At 44.1% G+C, this 22,246-nt stretch overlaps 2 protein-coding genes across 4 annotated transcripts in view; one reads left to right on the top strand and one right to left on the bottom strand.

The window, feature by feature from the left end:
* cdh23 (cadherin-related 23) overlaps nt 1–22,246 on the bottom strand; it is a 201,967-nt gene that overhangs the window by 22,291 nt on the left and 157,430 nt on the right. Inside the window, exons 37-40 of the mRNA XM_029254210.1 lie at nt 2,569–2,790; nt 2,315–2,434; nt 1,638–1,818; nt 1,416–1,549 (exon numbers count right to left, since the gene is read on the bottom strand). Coding sequence (XP_029110043.1) covers nt 1,416–1,549; nt 1,638–1,818; nt 2,315–2,434; nt 2,569–2,790 — 657 coding nt within the window. The remainder of the gene's footprint in view (nt 1–1,415; nt 1,550–1,637; nt 1,819–2,314; nt 2,435–2,568; nt 2,791–22,246) is intronic.
* Nucleotides 5,160–20,769, top strand: vsir (V-set immunoregulatory receptor). 3 transcript variants are annotated; one of them, XM_018738076.2, is made up of 7 exons: nt 5,160–5,486; nt 12,548–12,916; nt 13,293–13,343; nt 14,646–14,756; nt 16,000–16,027; nt 16,221–16,396; nt 18,056–20,769. In XM_018738076.2, the coding sequence occupies exons 1-7, from the start codon at nt 5,399–5,401 to the stop codon at nt 18,091–18,093; spliced, it is 861 nt and encodes a 286-aa protein (XP_018593592.1). In that variant the 5' UTR covers nt 5,160–5,398; the 3' UTR covers nt 18,094–20,769. The 3 variants fall into 3 exon arrangements, with proteins under 3 accessions (XP_018593592.1, XP_018593591.1, XP_018593593.1); XM_018738075.2 differs by having other exon boundaries at nt 5,161–5,486; nt 12,545–12,916; XM_018738077.2 differs by lacking the exon at nt 5,160–5,486 and adding an exon at nt 5,515–6,211 and having other exon boundaries at nt 12,545–12,916.

Here is a 22,246-nt window from a genome sequence, read left to right as displayed (position 1 = left end):
ATGGAGGGTTCTGGAAAGGCCTGGTCAAACCTCAGATTTGAATCCCGTTGAAATGTGGGGGAGGGGTTTGAAAGAGGCTATACATGCAAGAAAATCCTCAAATATTTCAGTTAAAGGAATTCTGCATGGAGGAATGTTCAAAAATTTCATCAAGTCAATGTCAAAGACTCGGAGACAGTTTTATGAAACAGCTATAAGTTATTTCTGCTAAAGAGGGCAATACCAGCTTCTGAGACTTGGGATGTAAATGATTTCTTGATAGCTGGTAGTGTATTTGTTGGAGCTACTGCCTTTAGATCCATAGGTCACAGGTTTGATCCTACCCTTTGGCTGTAGTACCCTTGAGCAAGGTACCTACCCTGAATGGCTCCAGTAAAATTACCCAGAAGTGTAAATGGTTAAATAATTGTAACCTTAACACTGTCAGCTGCTTTGGAGGATAGCATCAGATAAATGTAAATTAGCAAGGAATTTCATATCAGTAAACTTTTGTTGAATAAATCATTGAAAAATCAAATTTTCATTATTTTTGTTCGTGTATATCTCCTTTATCTACAGCGACCGTTCAAATGAAGATGAAATGTCTGCATGTCCAAATATGTTGAAAAAGGCAAAATTTTCCATGGGGTTTATTCACTTTTTCACGAGTGTAAAAGAAGAGAGAAAAGAACACATCTAATAGCCTCTTAAATGCTCACTATACCATGCGTGTGCCCCTGAGCAAGGCGGTGAAGGTCTTTATTTTTTAAAAATTTATTTAGAATTTCTTAAAATTTTATGAACAGCGCTGGATCACACCAGGGGTATCTTTATATGAAAGGATTTTATGTGATATGTGAGAATTTCTGTAAAATCTGGTTGATTATGTTTTACATGTATATGTGGGACTGATTATATTTCATTACAGGTACATGATGGTACCTGTGGAGAAGTACCAGCATAGACGCACGTGACTGTGTGTGTCTGTGAAAGTGTGTAGGTGTAGAGAACTGGGTATTATTAGGCACTGGAAAAGGAAACTTGATAGCGGAGATTTAACTTGTCACGGGCGAAGAGTGACACAGCGGAAGTGTTATGGCACTGTTGGAAACACTGCGCTCGTTGAAAACAAGAAAAACTGTGTGCGCTGCAGAAAAAAATTCCACATCGAAGAAGTTTAAATGCAGAATGAAAGAAAAAGAGATGAAACCGAAAGCAAGAAAAATGATTTCTGCCTTTTTGTGTAGGAATTGTCTCCGTGTCCATCGATACATCATAGTGAGCACGTGTATGTGTGGTGTATGCGTGGTCAATATCAGCACACACCCAGCGTGTTTGTATCACACCCACCCATTTGTGTCACACCAAACACACAAATGCACGACACAAACACACTGAGTGTGTGCTGATATTGAGGTGACAAGCATATTTCTGACCGTGCTGCTAAGCTGTGGTGTGCCCAGGTCCCAGGCAGTGACAGTGATGTTGTAGAAGGGCGTAGTCTCGCGGTCCAGCTCTACATCTCTTTTGACACGTAGCTCGCCGTCCACTGGAGACACCACAAACTCACCTGAGGGGGAAAAGAACAGGGTCAGTTGATGAAGAAACACAACACACACAGAGACATGCACACACAAGCACACACACCATGTACTCACTCTGAGGGTCTCCGGCTGTGATGTTGTACTCCACCTTGCCATTGAGCCCGGAGTCCTCATCCGTGGCTTTTAGGGTCCAGACACGAGGTCCTGGCTGACCCTCCGTTATGTCAAAGGGCCCCTCGTAAGGTCGAGGGAAGGCGGGGGTCTCGTCGTTCACATCAATTACATTCACTATTACCTGTCAGTGGCAACACCGGGAAAAACGTCACCAGCAAGTCTACGAGAGTCATCGTTACATTTATTCATTTACCTGACGCTTTTCTCCAAGGTGGCTTCTAAGGCCACAATTACTACAGTTATTTATCGAGTTGGGAAATTTTACGGAAGCAATTCAGGGTAAGTACCTTGCTTGAGGGTTCTACAGCTGGAGGTTGAACCCACACCCTTTGGATCCAAACGCATTCACCCTACCCACTGTTACAATGTGACTCTGCCAGTAGCTTAAGCACAATAAATACAGCATCCAACAGGTAATTAAATTCATGCTACTGCACTCAATGTAATTCATATGTGTTCTAAGACTTGGCATCATGTGGACAGTAACCGTTCAAGTATTTGTTTCTGTTGCAGTATTTTATGTAAAGCTGCAGCAATTTTACAATGTCAAAGTTTATCCGTATATACGGATGAATGTTCTTGTGCCGTTTGTGTGCGTTATGGGAGTTTGCTTTTACCGTGGCACTGGACGTCAGGCGGAGTCGAGGGATGGGGCACTGGTCAGTCGCCGTGACCATCAGTGTGTAGTGCCCACGGCTGATCTCGTAGTCCAGGGCTTTCGCTGTTACAATCGTACCCTGTTGGGTGCAAAATCCCACGAAAGTAAACATCATGCTGACCAAGAGCACAGGTTTTGGGGATATTTCTGTCACGAAATGAAAACTTAACCAAAGGAATGCTCTGTGGCTCAAGCCTGAGGCCGCACTCTCACCGTGATGCTGTTGATATGGAATGTCTGGATGAGGTTGCCTTGGGCAATGGCATAGCGCACTGTGCCGTTGAGCCCCTCATCGGAGTCAACTGCTGTCACGGTGGCGATGGCAATGCCCACGGTGTTTGGACCCTCGCTCAGCACTGTCACATACTCCTCCACGGGAAACTTTGGTGCGTTGTCATTCTCGTCCACGATGTACACTACAACTATTGTTGAAGACTGCAAGAAAGAGACATTAAACAGAAAAATACATTACCCTTGGACGCAGCACACTGTGAAAAGGGAGCCAACACACAGTTGGAAGCACCATAATATGTTTATATGCAGTATTCCTGACTACGTGACAAGTATCTTCAGCAGTTCACCAGTGATTTGACTCAAAGCTCAACAACTACTCAGCTGCGTACCCTGTTCGAGTCTTGACGTTTTAGGGACAAACGTATCCCTGAACTGCAGCGTTCAACGGAATCAACCAATCAGAAAGGATGAAGTAATAGAATGAATGAAAATGATGTATCCAGGAGGTGTAACAACTTGCCAGTGTTGGGGACCGAAAAAGCTAGCAGGACTTGTCAACAGAGATACACACAAATACTGGAGGAGGGGATGTGGGGGGGTTGGTCATCACTTTAATGTCTCTGATACTTTATTTCTCACATTTCTGTGCATTAAATCTGAAATACAGTAAACAAATTGTAGGGAAAGGTAAAATAACCCCCTTGACACTGCCTTGCGTGGTTTATAGTAACCAAAAAATGTCAGTTCATAGTTCTTGTAAAAAGAGTTTCTCACTTGGGATGTGCTGGATTGTGGCATATCAGTTACATCCTTGGGCAATTCCAAAAAAATAAAAAGTATTTCTTTTGTTCTGTTGTGCAGTGTGAGGGGAGAGGTGGTAGTGTAGTGGTTATAGTTGCTGCCTCTGGTTCTAAAGGTTGTAGGTTCAGTCCCCCCCTCTGGATGCAGTGTTTGTGCACAGCAGACTTAACATAAATTGCTTAAGTAATGTTTTTACATTTACTTATTTAGCAGACACTTTTCTCCAAAGCAGCTAGCCACCCAAGCAGGGTTGCTGCAAACTAGAGCATAGGGCTGGGGGGGAAGAGGACACAACACCACTCCATTGCATGGCACCCCGAGTGGGACTCAAACCCCAGACCCACCAGAGAGCAGGACCCAGTCAAACCCACTGCACCACTGTATCACCATGCCTTCTCTCCAATGGATGCTATGTAGTGTTATCAGCCCACACACCTTATTCAAGGCAGAATAAGACAGCTGGTTGAGTCGAGTTTGACAGTGTGTGGAGCCAGACACCTTTTGGTGGGCTGGTGATTCATTCTGATCCGTAAAAGAAAGGAATAAAAAAAAAATAAAAATAAAAAGAGTAATACAGCTGGCAGCATGTGGTTACAGTTACTGCTTTTGGACCCGAAGGTCACAGATTCAATTCCCACCACCATCTGTGGTACCCTTGAGCAAGGTACTTACCCTAAATTGCTCCAGTAAAAATTACCCAGCTGTGTAAATGTGTGAATAATTGTATGTATCTTAACAGTGTAAGCTGCTTTGAAGAAAAGTGTCAGCTAAATGAATAGCTGTATATATGTACACACTCCTGGGACAGCTAGTAGTATAGTGGTTAGAGCTTTTGCCTTTGCATCCAAAGGTTGTAGGTTCAAATCCCCTTTCTGGTTGTAGTACTTCTGACCAAGGCACTTATTCTAAATTACTGCTTTAATGTTACCAGGCTGCCCAAGTGCACAAATAATTATAATCTTAATGTTGTAAGTTGCTTTAAAGAAAAGTGTCAGCTAAATGAATAGCTGTATATATGTACACACTTCTGGGACAGCTAGTAGTATAGTGGTTAGAGCTTTTGCCTTTGCACCCAAAGGGTGGAGGTTCAAATCCCCTTTCTGGCTGTAGTACTTCTGACCAAGGCACTTATTCTAAATTACTGCTTTAATGTTATCAGGCTGCCCAAGTGCACAAATAATTATAACCTTAATGTTGTAAGTTGCTTTAAAGAAAAGTGTCAGCTAAATGGATAAATGTAGAAAGCTTCACACTTGGGGACAGCTGGTAGCACAGTGGTTAAAACTACTGCTTTTAGACCCAAAGGTCACAGGTTCAATTCCCACCTCCAGCTGTACAGTACCCTTGAGCAAGGTACTTACCCTAAATTGCTCCAGTAAAAATTAACCAGCTGTGTAAATGGGTGAATAATTGTATCTAACACTATAAGTTTCATACGCGTTTTTACTCTTCTTCGCATGAGCCTTGGCTTGTAGAAAGCAAAGAGTGTTTGCTGTTAATTCGTAAGTTGTGTGTACAGTGTTGTTTGAAGGCAGCGATCAGAGCCCAACACTTATTACTTATTGTATAGGAATAAGTAAATATATGGAAAAAATGTAAATATTTAAATCACGGGAGGCTGAAGGGCGCCGTGTTGCGCAAACGGTTAGATTGTTGTTGGAACACAAGTTCACACACAGCATTTCAAAATAAGAAGCGAAAAGAAGTGCGTCACTAAAGTAAAAAAAAAAAAAAAAAAAAGAGGAAGGGACGTTTAAGTTCAGTTTTATTTCAGTTTTTTCAAACTTTTGTCGCCCTCTCGTTCGCGTGAGCGTGCGGAGGAGTTTCTCCACAGGTTTCCTGTTCGCCGTCGTCGCTCCGCAGCTCCCGGGCGCGCACACACACACGCACGCACGCACGCGCGCGCACACCGCACGTCAAGCAACACGCGGAACACGCACGCACAGCTCCGCGAAGCGACACACAGCGCGTGTTCCTGAGCGACGCGGCCACCTGAGCGGAGGAGAGCATGTCGGAGCTGCGCGTCAACGCCGCGACGGGACTCGGGCTGCCGCTCGCCTGGCTCTGTTTGCAAGTGGCGGCTATCGTCGTCGGGGGTGAGTCAGTCGGTCGGTCGGTCGGTCGGTCGGTCGGTCAGCGCGGTCGCCTGCTTCTCGCGCCTCCGCGCGTCACGCTGGAGGCGCTTCGGTGCGTGAGGCGGGCAGCCGGGCGCGCGCCTTGCAGTGTGAGCTGAGCTGGTCTTCAACGGGCGCTTCGCGTTCGTCCCCTTTTTTAAACGGTCTCCAGTGACCTTTTTATAACTTTTTTTAGCGGGCCTCTGTTGTAGTTCCTGGATTGTTGTAAACGACGTGCAGCTGAGTGCAGTACGAGCGGCTCGGTTCTGTTTTTTGGGGGGGGGAGAAGACGAAAACTCAACGGAACGGCGCCGCCGCCGCCGCCTTCGGTCCCTCCGCGTCCTCGCGGTCTTGGCTCGGCAACGTGAGCGTTTTCCACCCTGTATTGTTTTCCACCGCTTTGTGGGCCGCCCCGCGCCTGGCTTGAAGCGGGAGGGAAATCGCGGTGTTTTCACACTTTTGTCCACTGACTTGGCAGTTTTGTTTTTTTCTTTTTTTTTTTTTCTAGCCACGTCGTGGCACAAAAAAAGTAGCGCGCGGGGCTCGAGCCTCGGGTCCGAAAAGAGTGTAAAACAGCGCAAAAAAAAAAAAAACCACTTTTTTAATTTATTTTTTTTCTCCTGCACGGAGCCCAGGGAGAACAGCACAAGAAGTTCCAGCCCTGACTCAAACACAACCGTTATGACAACATGGTGTTTTCAAGCAAGGTACTGAAAATTTTTTGGGGAGAACAGTTGTTAGTGGGCGTTTCACTGTGTGATGTGTCAGGAGATTTCCAAATGTTGGGTTTGTCCAAAACAAAATGTTACCCTGGCACCTCTTAAGAAGTATCATGCGATAGAGGTGAGAGACAAAATACTGTGGTGCAGTGCAGTGAACACAGTAAAGTGTGTGTGTAATGCAGGGATCCATACCTGAGTATGTGGGGTGGGAAATAGATCATGGATTATAACACCTTGAAAACTGCACTATAAATAGTTCAGGCATTGTTTGCCTTCACCTTTTGCTCTGCGGGGTGGGGGAAACAAATGTGATACATTTTGAGTTTGCTTTTGGTACGGAACACTGAATTTGTTTGACAGAATGGGGTGTTTGTGTTATATACAGTCTTGGCAGTTGCACCCAAAAAAAAAAAAAAAAAAACAGAAAACGGCATCATGGTGAAAATATGGTGAGCAGAAGTGCAAGAAAGGAGTATAGTGTTCCTGCGACACGCTCACACATACAGAGCAGTGTGAAGGTGAAGAAGCTGCAGGGTTTGTGCACTTCCCTTTTTTGAAATGTGAAGGACTGCTTTAAACCCAGACATTGAAAACAATTTCGGTCGACACAGACTGGAGAAGAGCTGCATGGGTTGATGTTCTGGGCACCCAGTATTTACTTAGCGTGACAGTGCCGTGTGTCTCCATTTGTGTTTGTGGAGGAGAGAGACCAACTCCTCTTGTTTCTATATCAATGCAGTCTAAGCAGAACAACACATGAGAAGAAGAAAGTGTGTTGTACTGGAGTGAGGAACAGCGCTGGATGTCAGTTCTCCAGTAGAGAGTGGAATGTAGCTCAGAGTAAACAAAGTTATTCTCCGTACTTTGATATTTGTCCCGTTCGTTAAACCCTGTTCTCCTGGTTAAGTGTGTGTGCAAGTAGCACCTCCTTACACTTTTGGCTTGTCGTCACACAGCTGAGCCTTGAATTGTGTTTCTGCTTTGTTTGTTGTTTCCTTCCTCGGAAGGGGGGAGGGCTGATTAGGTTTGTGCAAACACTTACAGATGGGGTCGAGGTCTGCTCTGGCCCTGGACTTGAGATAACCACCCACTGGAATCAGCCTGTCTTGTTCCTCTCTGAACTTGTCATGGTGTAGGCGAGGACAGGGTGGGAGGGTGGGTGTTGGATAAGAAGAGAACACAATGTCTTACGGGAGACATGAGCTGACGAATGGTGGGTTTAAATGATGTTGACATTAGAGAGGGCCTTCACTCCATTGTTTTTCTGTCTTTATCAACCGTTTGGACTTCCTGTTGCATGCACACTAATTTGACTTGCATTGCTACAAGTCATATCAGTGGTAGGCAACAGGTAAACTTTTCAATAATTCCCTGGAAGCAGGAAAATCTTTACATTTATTCATTTAGCAGACACTTTTCTCCAAAGTGACATACATCTCATAGAAAATACAATGTGTTCATTACATTAGCAGGAAGAGACTCTTTACACTCTTTAAAGTGACAGTGTTTGTATCTATAGCCTCTGTGCAAACTGTCAAAGTTTTGTAAAATTTCATTACTCAGTTATGTTCCACTCTAAGTAAAACTGCTCTTTTATCCTCATATTAAATAGTTGTCACAATATGCAAAAGCTGGGGTTAGCTAACAGTCATTTATGGTCTGGATGACTGAGATCTGGACTTGAGGCTTACTGTAGCAAAACCTGCTGAAGACTAGAGTAAACATTGCATGAAAGGTTTTGCTGGTGTTTGGCTTTTCTTCCACAGCTGAGTTAACTGGCAGCATTGGCCTCAGTCCAAGGACATTTCTCATCACATTCTATCGTTATTTTCCTTTTGGGAAGCACACATCTGTCTTGCTCAATGATTTTGGACGGACCAGGGTTTATTGAGCTCGTTGGCAATGCTAGATTGCCATAGGAAACATGGAAAGAGGACAGGAGTGCCTGTGTTCAGGCTCCTGCTGCCAAATTTTACTTTAAAATGATGGCCTGATTCTTCAAGTGGAAAAATCCCTTGCTGGAGAAGGACAGTTAGGAATGTATTCATTCAAGTTTGGTTTTCATCCTACTGGAGTGAAGTTCCAGTGAGGACAAAATCTCAGCATCAGGAACTCCAATTTGTTGCCCAAAGTACTTCATATGCAGAACTAGAATAGCTGTTTAGATGGGTTATAAGTAAGGTGCAATATGTTTGGAGTCTATAGTCCATATTTTCATGTTCTGACTGAAAAAGCGATGAGAACCAAAGTGTGTTCTATATATCACGTTGGAAACAAGAGCTGTAAGACAACACCTCAATTCTGGTAGGAGAGGGAGGGAAAGCAGGAGGCGGCTTAGTGAGTCACTTGGGCATCCCGGAGGAGAATTTTCCTGGGAAAGGATTATGGAAAGTTTAACAAATGACTATCACAAACTGACAGATAATCTTGACTAAAGGTAGGGAATGGGGGTGAGAGAGGAGCTGGAATGCTGCCACTCATTCCACTCTGTTTGCTATATTATTTTAATGACCCTGACTTCAGGTGTGTAATGCCGAGACAACATAGAGAGGATCCTCTGTCCTTTGTCCTCCTGCATTGTGTACAGGAAATCTACGCCCACTTTCAGGAGAAGGAAATATACCTTAAGGTCCATAACATGACATACTGACATTATGGCGATCAGCTCAAATAACAAAGATATCTGAAACAGCATTGCAGTACATGCTGGTAGAACGAGGGGTGCGTCAAAGTTAATGGTAGCTTTTCATTTCAAATTTGTAGTGTCTTGCATCTGAACCACAATGAATTTACCATTTGAAAACAAAAAAAAAAAGCTTCCACGCTTGGCAGTATATTTGCTTTGGATTCAGCCTTATATTTTCCACCATCAAAGGAAAAAATCTGATCGATTGTGTTGCATTAAACCCTTTTGTCATAGTTTTGCGTTGACCTATATGCGTATCACCAGGCTGCAGTGAAACCGAATATCAGTGAAAGATGATCTGTTCTCAAAGTGTGAGACGGAGGCCAGTGGTATAGTTTATGGGACGTGTGAGAAGTCCATTGATTCTGGAGTTGGCACTGAAGCTCTCCTGTCCCCTGGGGCTGGGAGAACTGCACCTGAATGCCCTGTGGGAACAGTCTGTCATATCAGGGTTGTCAGTTGTCAGTGGACTGCAACAAGGACCACCCTGCAAAAGGGTGCTCAAAGCCAGGGGTAAAAATAATATAATATGAAGATAATATTGCAATGTTTTGCATTTCTGAATAAGATTTTGAAGTGGAATTGACGTTACGTAGATGTCCAAGTGACAGATCATGGAATAATAAAGTCTCGGTCTCTCTGGCACAGTCCAGAAGGAATTTCTATGCACATGTCCTCCAAAGGCAAAAAAAAAAAAAAAAACTCTGAGAAATTTGCCTGGATTAAAAAAACAAGGCGGGTAGGCGGGCGGTGGTGGTTGACGCTCAGGGAATAACAAAAAACAAAACTATGTGCTGGAGGGGTGGGCTAGTTGGAGTATTTGTGAGGTTAAAAACTAGAATTTTGACAATGAAGGCAGGGATCTCTTGAGACTGGAAGCAGGAACCTGGGTTCGGGACCCTCACCTCAATGGGGGCTATAAACAGCAGCAAATAATGGGCGGGGCTTGATGGTGTGAAACAAGCCAAATGGCACGTTCTATTGTACCTCTGGAGAGACAGGAACAGCGAGGGGGGCTGCAGTTTCAGTTAATCACCACCCCTGGATTTCCTATTGAACTTCCTCACACACACACACACACACACACACACACACACACACACACACACAAAATTGTGGCTGCTTTTTACATTTTCAGATAACCGTTGTACAGTTTTATAATGCCAACTGCTTGAAAAACTAGGCCATGCTAAATGTGACTTTGTTTTCCTAGGTGGAAAACATGTCTTAATCCATTGAATTTTGGATCATCACTAAATGAGACCTAGCAAGAAGTTACAGAGAAGCAAAACCAGTGTCTGATTTGGTTGGATGGATTTGTTTGTTTTAGTCTGTGCGTTTAATATCTGGCTGTATTGGTCTTCATTCATAATTGTAACACTTATTCTAAGGAGGTAGAGGTGGCAATGAAGAACTCGTGTGTGAGGCTTTTGCTGAAGCATCTCAAAGTTCAGACTGTCTGTGTGCTGTCTGATGTGGAATTGGGCAGAGTTCACTTCCATTACTGTCTGGGTCACCAGAAGTCAGGTGCGAGTTTGTGTGCGCGTGTGCATGTCGCGCTTAAGGTGGAGAGAAGTCTGAAGAAGCAAACAGAGTTGTGGATCCAAAACACTGTTGCTGTAGTAACAGGGTAGGGCGCATGGCTGCGGAGGAGGAAAAGCTCATATGCCAAACCAACACACAGAGGGAAGTCCACTCCCAGGAAGCTGGCCCGGATCCACGGGCGCTCTGCGCGCTCAACGCACATGTCCGCGACCACAGAAAACATTCACACAGCAGCCAGAGTAAGGTCGTGTTTACTCTCCTCTAGGTGTGCGCACACACACGCGCACACACACACACACGGTAAAAACATAAGGGTGCGTACAGTGTCGTTTCCAGGCGCATACACACACAAAAAACAACCGAAGGGTGGGCGGCACAGTCACGTGAATGTTGGGTTACTCATTTTCATCCATCCATGCTACATAATCCTCTACACACAAACAATCCTGACTGCACCAAAGTCTATGTTTGGCATTTCCTTAGACGTGCCAACCTATTTTTTTTTTTTTTTTTTTTTTTTTTTTGCTTCGGTGGGCTCGCTCTTGACTACGAATTAGACAAGGCTCCTTTTGTGTATAAATATTTTTTTGGTCTTCATTTAAGTGCTTTGTGTTGGGAGGTGACTTGAGCCTGTCTGAGGGTTCATGAAGGAATCCTCACTTTGTTCCTTTCTTGCGTGTCGTGTGCAAATTTGTGTATCGCGTCCGTTTTGCATAAAAGTCCCTTTTTTCCTTTCCAAGCGGGAGGGCGACATGAAAACATGCCAGTTCTGTCTTGCTCTGGCGCTGTAACTCCCACGCGCTTGCAGACGCATGCCGGCATATGGGACACGAAAAGCACAGCATTGCACAGGGCTGACATCGGCGGCATTGTGCATTGAAGGCACGGGGTCGCGAAACAACTTGTCAGCAGCGGTCTTAAATCGTGCCCTTGTGGGCAGATGAGTTCAGTTCACCAAGAGGCTGCGAAATGCAGCCTCTGGCTTCGGAGTTGAGGGCAGCACTCGTTATGCGATAAGATGCATGGATGGACCTCCAAAGGGCTCTGCTTGGAATGCACAAAATGCGTGATGTGAAGACATTGATAAACAAGAGGAGAGCGCCATAAAAGGGAAGAAAAAAAAAACGCCCGCAACACATGCTTTGCCGCCCTCCCCTTGTTCCTGTTTCAGTCACTCTGCTTTATCTGGGCTTTAAAGTCACGAGCACAAGAGGGGAGGGCTTGCAGATTTGGAGAAACGAGGCTTCGAGACACACAAGAGGATCTCGGCAAGCAAAGCACCACGCAGCGGTTGGTCGCAAGGTGTTGCAGAAGAGCTCAGCAGTAAAGCAGGAAGCACAATAGTTCACTTCACACGCTTATAACCTGAAGGCTTTTAGATCAAATCCCAGAAGGGACCTTTAAACGAGGCGTGTAACCTTGCTACCTCAGTAATCAGTACAACTGTAAGCCACTTGGATGGGTTGGAAAATGATGTAATAAATTTGCCAGTAATGGATATTATTGTTAAGACTCTTCCAAGTTTGATGTAAAAACTTGGTAGGCAGTTAATTTTCAGGAAGGAAGGTGCATTGAGGTAAATCCAGTCTACTCCGCGAATGTGATTTCATGTAATATTAGATGTTGTTCCATGCACATTTCAAAGTGGAGCTGTCGCACCTGGCTCACTCTGTGGTATTCACATCTTCTCCAGATGCTCTGGTTTCCTCCCACAGTCCAAGAATGTATTTCAGGTGGATCGGTGAGTCTAAATTGCTAATAGGGCTTAAGTGTGAGTAAACACTTGTGTACAATTGCCCTGTCATGGACTCCTCTTGTCCTGGGTATACCCTGCCTCATGCCTTATGCTTTCACGATAGGCTCCTGTCCACTGTGATTGAGCTAGTGGTGTGGTTAAGGGCTTGATCTTATAACCTGCAGGTGAACAGTCTAAGCCCTACATCTACCCTGCAGTTGGTGTACCCTTGATCGAGCTTCTTACCCAGCATTACTCAAGTAAATATACCTACAAAATGGCACCTATGTACATGGATGGGTATTTTTGAAAAATAATATTTCCCATGTTTTTAAAATTTTCTTCACCACAGCAGGCGATGAGCACCTGAGGGTCACAGCCCCACATGCGTCCTACATCTGCCCGGAGGGTGCCAATGTCAGTATGGAATGCATCTCCGAGGGTTCACTTCTACAGGCCCATGACCACCTGCGGCAGGTGTGGCTCTTCACGGAGCATCAGAACGAGCACTGCCGTGCGAAAGTGCACCCGCGCGCCGGAACCGACCATTCCTCCACCATCACATATGGCTTCAAGGGATCCACGTTCTTCCTGACGCTGCAGAATGTGACGCGTGCGGACCAGGGCCGCTACTGCTGCTTTGGTCTGGACATCGAGGGAGGAGAGCATCAACACAGGGTCATGCAGAAGCCACACAGCCATGTGTTGTTGACCATCACACCACGTAAGTTAGGAACAGCATTGCCACTCAAGCATGCTTGTGCATAAGCATCCAGATTCTGTATGGGAGCACATGCTTACAGAAAGGACTGTTTTGTATGTGTATAAATGCACACACCAATAAGCTAAAGAAAAAATCACTTAGACCGTAAACATAACCATAGTCTTAAAATGCTGTTTTTAAACACTTTGGAGTATTGATTGATACATAGTATCGGTCAGAAGTCTAACATGTTTTTCCTGCTCTGCACTCAGATTGACCATTACTGTATATTTAAACTAGATTGATTCCATTTGTTCTTGATACTCTCAGCTTTGCTCACAAATTTAGTTAATGATTGGCTTCTTCTGAACAGTGTTGTATCCTTATGGCATTTTAGGGCACAATAGATCTTCAAAATGTGCCGTACTGGACCAGAAGCCCTCTGAAGGTATGTATTGTGCTATTCAATGGGGTGCTGCTGATGTCGTGTTGAATAAAGCTGCTACCTTAGGATCCAAAGGTCGCAAATTTGAATTCTGCCTACTGCTGTTGTACTGTTGAGCTAGGTGCTTATCCTGAATAGCTCCAGTAAGAAATAAGCAGGTGGAGGAGAAGCGTCAACTTAATGAATCGCAGGCTTTCCGACCTGCACAGTAACCGTTGTACTCAGGACTGTGCCGTGTAACCTTAGTCTCAAGTAAATCAGATACCTCATTGAAGACTGCAGTTTGTGCTGGTTTTCTGAGTTCTGTAGTATTGTGGTCATCTGGCCTATTTTTACATACATTCATATAGCTGACGCTTCCAAAGCGCCTTATGTTAATCTAATTACAATTACTTACACAACAGGGTAACTTTACTGGAGCAATTTAGGGTAAGTACCTTGCTCAAGGGCACTATAGCCGGAGGTGAGATTCGAACCTGCGACCTTTGGGTCTAAAAGCAGCAGCTCTAACCACTGCACCAGCAGTTTCCCTGTTTTTCGGGTTTACATTTTCATTACATTTATTCATTTAGCTGATGGTTTTCTCTAAAGCAACTTCTGCTGCATCACTCACATCTTTGCACTCTGCCACCCCCAGTTATTTACCCATTTATACAACTGGGTAATTTTACTGGAGCAATTCAGAGTAAGTACCTTGCTCAAGGGCACTACAGCCAGAGGTGAGATTCAAACCTGCAACCTTTGGGTCCAAAGGCAGCAGCTCTAACCGCTACCCCAGTAGCTGCCCCTTGTTTTAGGTTTAAAAATTTACACATTTAACTCATGCTTTTTTTCAAAGCGACTTAAATAATGGTAAGTACCTTGCTCAAGGGCACTATAGCCAGAGGTGAGATTCGAACCTGCAACCCTTGGGTCCAAAGGTAGTAGCTCTAACCATTGCCCCAGTAGCTACCTGTTTTTCAGCTTTAAACATTTACACATTTAACTCATGCTTTTTTTTCCCAAAGTGACTTAACATTAACTTACTTACCCTGAATTGCTCCAGTAAAATCACCCAGCTGCATAAATAACGGTGAGTAACTTGCTCAAGGGTACTACAACTGGAAGCAGGGATCAAACCTGTAACTTTTAGATTCAAAGGCAGCATCTCTCAACACTACGCCACCACCTGCCCCAGCTTAACTTAGTAAAGTCTCCTGCAGCACTGTAGCCCTTCTGAAGATGGATCTGACCCCCTGCGGCATAAGCATACATTTGCTTGTTTACTGAAACCATACATGTATTAAACCCCTCCTCTATCCTCAGGCACTGTGGCAGCTGGCTTAGCAACAGCAGGGTGCATCATGGGTATCATCTCCTTACCACTCATTCTGCTACTGGTGTACAAGCAGAGGCAAATGGCCCAGTCCAGTCGACGTAAGTAATTATTCAGAAAAGCTTACATCCAGGTCCAACACATAGAGAAAAGGTAACGAAAGAACTATATACAGACGTGTCGCTTAACTACAGGGATGCATTCTGAGAAATGCATCGTTAGGTGATTTCATCGTTGTGCGAAAATCATAGCGTACTTATACACACCTAGATGGTATAAGCTGGATGCAGTCAAGAGATGCGATAAACACGATATTTATGATGTCGCTGCCGGCGTAACACGGCATACTTTTTTACAAATAGAAAGTACTGTAAAATAATAAAAGTACAGTACAGTATAGTAAATACATAAAACAGTGACAGGTGTTTATTATAATAAGATCTGTACTGTACATAATTGTATGTTCTATACTTTTATACGACTGGCAGCGCAGTAAGTTTGTTTACAGCAGTATCACCACAAACATTTGAGTAACACATTGCGCTACGACATCACTGGTCGATAAGAATTTCTCAGCTCCCTTATAATCTTATGGCACCACCATCGTATATGCTGTCAGTCGTTAAGCGGCGCATGACTGCACTATAGTTAATCACACTTTTGACTCAGAGTTGTAGGGGGGAGCACTACACCGGGAGACACTGTCAGCTTCTTTGCAAAGGGCCCATGAAGTGAAAGTTCAAACCCACGGCACCACTGGTTAGCCTCCAAATTAAAGTAAAAAGTTTGAAGAATAAACAAAACACATGCAAACCTGCGCTTGGTACAGTTCTGTGCAGTCGTGTTCTAACTGTCAGGCCTATTTACCAAGTTTTAAAACTGCTGAACCGTCATGACCGTTTCAAGTTGTACAACCTGAAGGACAGCATTTTCTCTCTCTCTCTTCCTCTTCCTCTCTGTTCCAGCTGTTGGTACATGAACATTGCTAAAACAAGGCACTTTACACAGTTAAGCAATCCTTCCGATGCTACATCACACCAGAGAAATCTGTTGAAAAGCAGTAATTCACCTGGCACCATAGACAGAAACTGTAAATTCTGGGTAGGATTTTATAAGGAAAAAAAAAAAAATTAAAACGCTGATCTTTAGAAACAGTCTCTTGAGACCCCTGCAGGTGTGATAGTTGCTGAGGGTGTGATAGTCTAGAGTGAATGTTGGCGAAAAAGGTTTCCGTCTGAGATTCGTTTCCTGTTTCTGTCTTGGTGCAACATCTGCTGGGGACACCTTACTTGGGCTAAACAACATTTTGTAGTCTAATGACGGCTATTTTCTTTTCCTACCCAGGTGCGCACGAAATGGTGAGAATGGACAGGTGAGTGTATACAAACGGACTCAGGCTTAGCACATGGATATTTTACAGATACCCTGCAAAGAATCCAGTTTTGAGTGGCACTGTAGTATTTCAACAGTGTAAACCGTTTGATGGCTTCTTTAAGAGGCAGCGCCGGCAACGTGTCAGTTGCCCCTTCTCGCTTTATCCATCACCTGGTGTTTGCTCCCAACAGTGAGGCTCAGGGTCACGAGAATCCAGTGTACTTGGGAGACGGCCCCCAGTCAAAGCCACGCACCGTGTCCCAGATTCTGACCAGGCAGTCCTCCGAGACGGGGCGACACCTGCTCTCGGACCCTGGAACACCCCTGTCTCCCCCTGGCCAGGGGGATGTCTTCTTCCCAGCGCACGGTGAGACCGCCGCACCGCTGCAGCCCTTAATGATGGGCTCACTGACATGCAGTGGATTCCTCAATGCATGGAAAAACTACACTCAGAATGGTTTTACAGGCTGACATAGGAAACACTGATTCTGGCGGGTCTGAGTTATCTGCGTTCTTAGGCACCAACTGACGGAAAAAGAGATGCTACACATACTTTAAGTGGATGTATGCCAAGATATTGAGGAACACGCTGTTCCACTAAAGGACAAAAATGCTAACAGTCCGAGATATCAGCTATGTTCCTAAAGTCTGATAGGTTAAAACACTAATTTGCCAAAGCACTTACAACACTGATACATTAGCAGTCCAAGACAGTGATGTTCCCATGTATGAAGTTGGACTAGATAGTCTTCTAATATAAAAAAAAAAAAGCACTTTAGACCACTTCTGGTGTAAGATAGTACCATGCCAAGACACTTATATGTGAATCGGTTGCATTTCAAGATGAGTTACTTATATCCAGACTTGGCAAAGTCCAAGAGCTGCTGACAGCCCCTGTTAGTAGACCTCTCTTGAAGCAGCAAACACAGCTGGGCTTAAGTGCTGTGCTGCCTTGGAGAGCAGTTAGCATCCTGAGGCTGAGGAACATGTGCGCAGCTGGAGTCCGGGTTTACCAGCTGTGTTGAAGTGATTCACGAAGCAGCTGCCCATGTAGCACTCCACACCCACTCAGTGGGCTCACGTGTCTGCTTAGAAGACATGTGACTTGTCTCCTGGAGCACCTGCGCTTGCATTCCATGAATTTCTCACCGAATTGCCTATTTCCGGAGGATTGCTGCCAGTCGGGGGATCTCAGAAGGGGTTGGAAGTACCAGGACTGGATCTGTAGATGCACCGTTGTGCTCAACCGGGTGTCACACACAGTACTGGAACATGTCTAGAGGTCTTTGTGGCTCCTGGTTTGATGGCACCAGGTCAAACTTCAAGTAAAGACACACCACCACCTGCAACTTTCTGTACTGCTAGATAATCATCTTGGTGTGGTCTGCTCTTGTACGCCACACTGCTCGATTGTTCCTCCTCTTCGCCCGAAGTTTAAAAAAAAAAAAAAAAAAACATATGGCTTAACACAGTGCTTATTTTTTCAGACATTAGTTCCTTATTTTCTTCACAGATCCACTTGGAGGTCTGTTTCTGGTTCCCTGTTTTGAATGTCATGCCATTTTTCCTAAACACTGGTTTGTTTTTTGGCCCTGGTGTGGTCTAGTGGACGTCTTGTTTGTGCCTGAGAATGTGAGACTATTGGTTTGTGTCTGTGATTTGCCTGGCAACAGCTATATTTCCCATACACATTTTCTTTCCTGTTTTTTATGAACATTGCAAAGCAAAGGAAAAAAACAAAGAGGCCGTATACACTAAATAGCCAGTATGTAATGGCCTCCAAACTTCTGATTATTTGGTGTTTTGAATGCTTGCTTGAAACTAGAAACCAAAACTGTGCAAATTCTGCCCGATGTGCTTTGTTGGGAAAGTGTGGGTGAGCAGATTATTGCAATCTGTGTCAGCATGTGCAGCTCTGCAAATTAAGGGAAGTTGTATGTCAATGTATAATACAGTGTACGATTAACCATGGAAAAGTGATGCGATTGGGTTTCTTTCAATGTAGTTCTTTATGTTTGTTTTTCAGAACCCATTCCAGAATCCCCAGATTTCATGCAAGTTTAACTTGGACGCATTCTCAGGTGCTCAGCTCACATGTCGGACTCAATCATCCAGGGGAAGAGTTTACTTTTAAAAAAAAAAAAAAAAAAAAAAAAAAGAAAAAAATTTCATGCACGCTGTGTCACATCTGATACCACTTTGCTGTTGAACGTTTCTTTGGACATTTGGAGGGGGGAGATGGAAAAAAAATCTGTATCAAATGGAACACGTTTTTCAATAGCTGAATTACAGTTTGGGTTGCTGTGTGCGTGGCGATGTCACCGTCCACAGCACGAGTGCAGGCTTTGGATGGACTGCTCATAAGGCATTCGCAAAAACATCTCATGTGTCAGTGAGGTTGCTGTTGCCAAAGAAGAATCCACCTACAGCTCGCAAAGCTTCATGGGGATGAATATTATTGGAGCAAAATACTGAAAAAAGCTATTTATCCACAAGTCATGTGTGAGAGATCATGTGCACGTTACCCCGAAATTATTTCCTGTTGTCGTTATGGCTACAGGTCCGCGTCTTGATGGTTTGACAGTGTGCTGGAGGTCCATTTTGCACTTAAGAGGATGAGGGACACATATTTAAGGCCTTTAATAGGTGTTCTGGTCTTATCGTACATGCTGCAGCCTTGTTGAAGCTGATCACCCTAAACTCTCCTGTTTTCTACTCCTCATCAATATTAATCCTCTCCTAAATCATCCTTTTCCCTGCCTCATTTCTCTCTCTGTCCTTTGCTCAGTCCACTGCTACTCCCACTCCCAACCAACAGTCTTCCTGACTCTTTTTCTTACAAATCAGGGTTTGGCTGTAGAACAGCAGTCTGTGGTAAGAAGGTCCAACAACATACATGACTTCGCAGTCCTTGCAGCTGGATCTTTAAATTGACAGTAAACTGGTGAGCTGCTCTCCAGTAAATGCAGCTGGAGTGTGTTTTGTCACTCGGAGCTGTTTTTAAGTGATGCAGTAGTTGGGCTATGCCTCTGTCGCCCTGTCAGTCGGTGCCAGTTTGAAACTCTGATGCACTGGCTTTTACCATGCTTCCAACAGATACACATTCACTTTTTCTACCACTGCCCAAAAGACCTAATGTTTCTTTTGTATATCTTTGTTAAAATTTGCATACATTTTTGTATTATTTTGTCATATAAACATAGTAGCTTTTATATATACATTTGTTTATATTTTGATATTTTTATGACTTTGATCCCGTTTTAAAATGTCTTGTACATTTTGTGTAAACCAGCTGTATGTGTGTGAAACGGGAAGACGCATATAATGGCATGTGTGGGAGACAAGTTGGTTTCCAGGAAGTCTCTAAAAAATATGTGTGTCACCGAGGTTAAATAATGTCTAGACTGATGCTGAAGAAAAAGGAGGGACAGTGCCAAGTCTTGATGGCCACAGGGTCTTCTAGTTTTTGTTCCAACTAAGCTCTTCTCGCGAAGTAGCCGATTACAGGCAGTCCCTGGGTTATGAACGTCCGACTTACGTACAACCTGTACTTATGAACCACCCCCTGTAAAGCCTGTTATATTAAAAATTCTAGTTACATACAATGGTTTGTAATAAGAAGCGGCCGCTACTTTGCGACACTCATCAAAACATTACGCGTCTACAGTGGTTTGTGGGCTCATGAGTCCGAGGTAGGATAAAGACTGCGTTCTTTTCAGTTGGACCATGTCGCTGTTAACAGTGTCATTTGTGTTACTGTATTTGGCTTTAATTTTTTTTTTACCCTCATAACCAAAGTGTAAATGTGATAAATGATGGTGACGCACTAAAGAGAAGGAGAATGATTGAAAGTGAAGTGAAAATAGTGATTGGAAAAAGGTGAAATGCCAGCGATCATTGAGAAATCATTAGGCTACAGTCGGTCAATGAGCGAGACAATTTTAAAAGACAAAGCGAAAATAATGGAGCATGTAAAAGGCTCTTCCAATGACATCTACAATGATCCGATTTAACGTACAAACTAGAGTTAGACACTCCTAGGAACGGAATTTGCTCGTAATCCAGGGACTGCCTGTAACTGAAATAACGAGGAAACTGTACATTTCAAGCACTGCCTTATCTTTTTATTCACTAAATGTACCAAACACCTACAAGTTCTGCAGACTTTCTAACTTGTCCTCACCTAGGGAAACTGCTTTGTTGGTATGCAAATTGTGCGACTGATTCAATGAACAGCTCAGTCAAGGCAATTAACTAAGTGTGCTGTTGGAACAAACACCAGCTCGTACCCTCTCTGGCCGTTAAAGTCTGGTTTCAGTCATCGGTGGAATAGTGTGTATGTTGGTGAAAAGGTTTCCTTACAGTCGTGGGTGTATTGGAGAATCTATAGGAATAGGCATACGGTGCGTCAGTCGTACGGGTGGGTAACTGAAGTTTAAGCATATTACCTAACTTGCTGTGCAATACTGTTTACGAATACATGTGCTATGTGTAAATATGTAGTGCCTTTCTGCATGAGAAAATTCTCAGTTATACTCATGCAATATGTGTATTACCAAATCAGAACTGAAATGGATCTTGGCTACTGAAACTGTGGTAGAATGCAAGGTTCTGTGTGTGTGTGTGTGTGAGAGAATTAATGCTAGTAAACTTATGGCTGTATGTAATTGTTAAACGCTCAGGTGAATGGCAATCTGTGAAGGGTATTGAAAGTTTCTACAATAAACTCTACTTCTGTTATGAGCTTGTCAGCAATGAGTTTTTTTTTTTCCTCCACCCCAGGGAAAGCACAAATGTCTGCAGTCAGCCACAAAGATGAAACCCTCATGCATTCCTGAGTTGCTTTCTCTAGAGTCCAAAGACAGGTGAATTGATCGCTAAATTGCCCACGGTGTGCGAGTGAATGTGTGTGATTGACCTCCGATAAACTGGTGTCGCATTCATATTGTAGCCTGCCTTATGTCCTGTGCATTCAGGACAGACTGCACCATCGCAATCCTGCATTGGCCAAGTCACTATTGATAATAGATGGCTGGAAAGTATTTTAACTACAGCCTTTGCTGTGTATTCAGGAAATAATGTATATTAATGCTGTATTTTGGGGAGGGAAGTTTCAGTATAAAAGGAAACTATCAGCCTAAATCTGGAATAATTGAATGAGGGGAATAAACGGCCTGGTATTAAATCCAGAAAACGTACGACACACCTCGAACCCAGTATGGAACCTATGTTCTAGATATTTGTATCAGCTGACATCTCTTTGCCTTCTGACGAACATGCGGAATACTCTGTCTCAACAAGAGAAACCCTCTTCTCAAATGGAGAAGATCCATATGACTTGTCAAATTATCCTTCCGTGTCCTTCTCTTCAACCCTCCAGAATTTACCTTCATCACCCTATTTTAGAGGACAATGTACATAAACTCATTTTTATGTACTCCGGTCAATTATTGGCTGCAGACCTCAAGGACATTTCCTAAGGGTAAAGTTGCAAGTTCCTTTCAGTGACCGCTTCGTACTCCACTATACGTGCTCACTGTTTCTCCAGCAGAAACACGGACATGTGTAAACACACAGAGCCTATGAAGCAATGACTGTAGTCTATTACATCAGTTTTGCAACCGCTGCTCTGCAGAGGGCATGATCGCACACACCTGGCCCAGCGTCGGCGAAAAGCTTTGCTCAAAGACGGTTGCTGTGTATCCGGCAAGCGCGGCCATCGGCGCATGCACCGCCTGAGGAGGAAGCGATGGTGCTTTTCGGTGCTCTCCTCCTCCTTTCAGAAAGCAGGTACCGCTGTTGCGGTTTCCTGTTTTGTTCATCTGTGCTCACTCGTCTTCTCGCCTTCCCCCCCATGCTTCAGATTGTTTTATATTTCACGCTTGCTTCAATCTAAAACAGACTGACTGTAAACTGCCACCGGAATGCATACAAGTGGTTTTTTTTTCCTTTCAACCCCTAAAGGACACCGGTGGTTCAATTCCAAGGGAATGACAACTGATCAAGACACCCGTGTGACAACGATCTTTAGGTTCAGTTCTTCACGGATTAGAACTTCAACAAAGGGCTGTTAGTCTCTAGATGATGGAGTCTGGCATTTGGGAAATGGAACGAAATCAATCGGAGAATGCCACGATACAGGAAATTTGTGCGGTGCTGCATCATCGCTCACGTGACCATGTGCCCCTCCAGCAGATTTGCTTGCATTTCAGATCAC

This window comes from Scleropages formosus, chromosome 8 (assembly GCF_900964775.1).
Source record: "Scleropages formosus chromosome 8, fSclFor1.1, whole genome shotgun sequence".
Classification (NCBI taxonomy): domain Eukaryota; kingdom Metazoa; phylum Chordata; class Actinopteri; order Osteoglossiformes; family Osteoglossidae; genus Scleropages; species Scleropages formosus.
The sequence above is the reverse complement of the archived record's forward strand: the minus strand, read 5'-3'. Positions and strand labels throughout refer to the sequence as shown.

Excerpts from the sequence above, each read along its gene's own strand:
- vsir (XM_018738075.2), top strand. The coding sequence starts at position 5,399 with ATGTCGGAGCTGCGCGTCAACGCCGCGACGGGACTCGGGCTGCCGCTC. Across the intron at positions 5,487-12,544 it reads GGCGGCTATCGTCGTCGGGG|CAGGCGATGAGCACCTGAGG; the intron begins GTGAGTCAGTCG and ends TCTTCACCACAG. Across the intron at positions 12,917-13,292 it reads GTTGTTGACCATCACACCAC|GGCACAATAGATCTTCAAAA; the intron begins GTAAGTTAGGAA and ends ATGGCATTTTAG.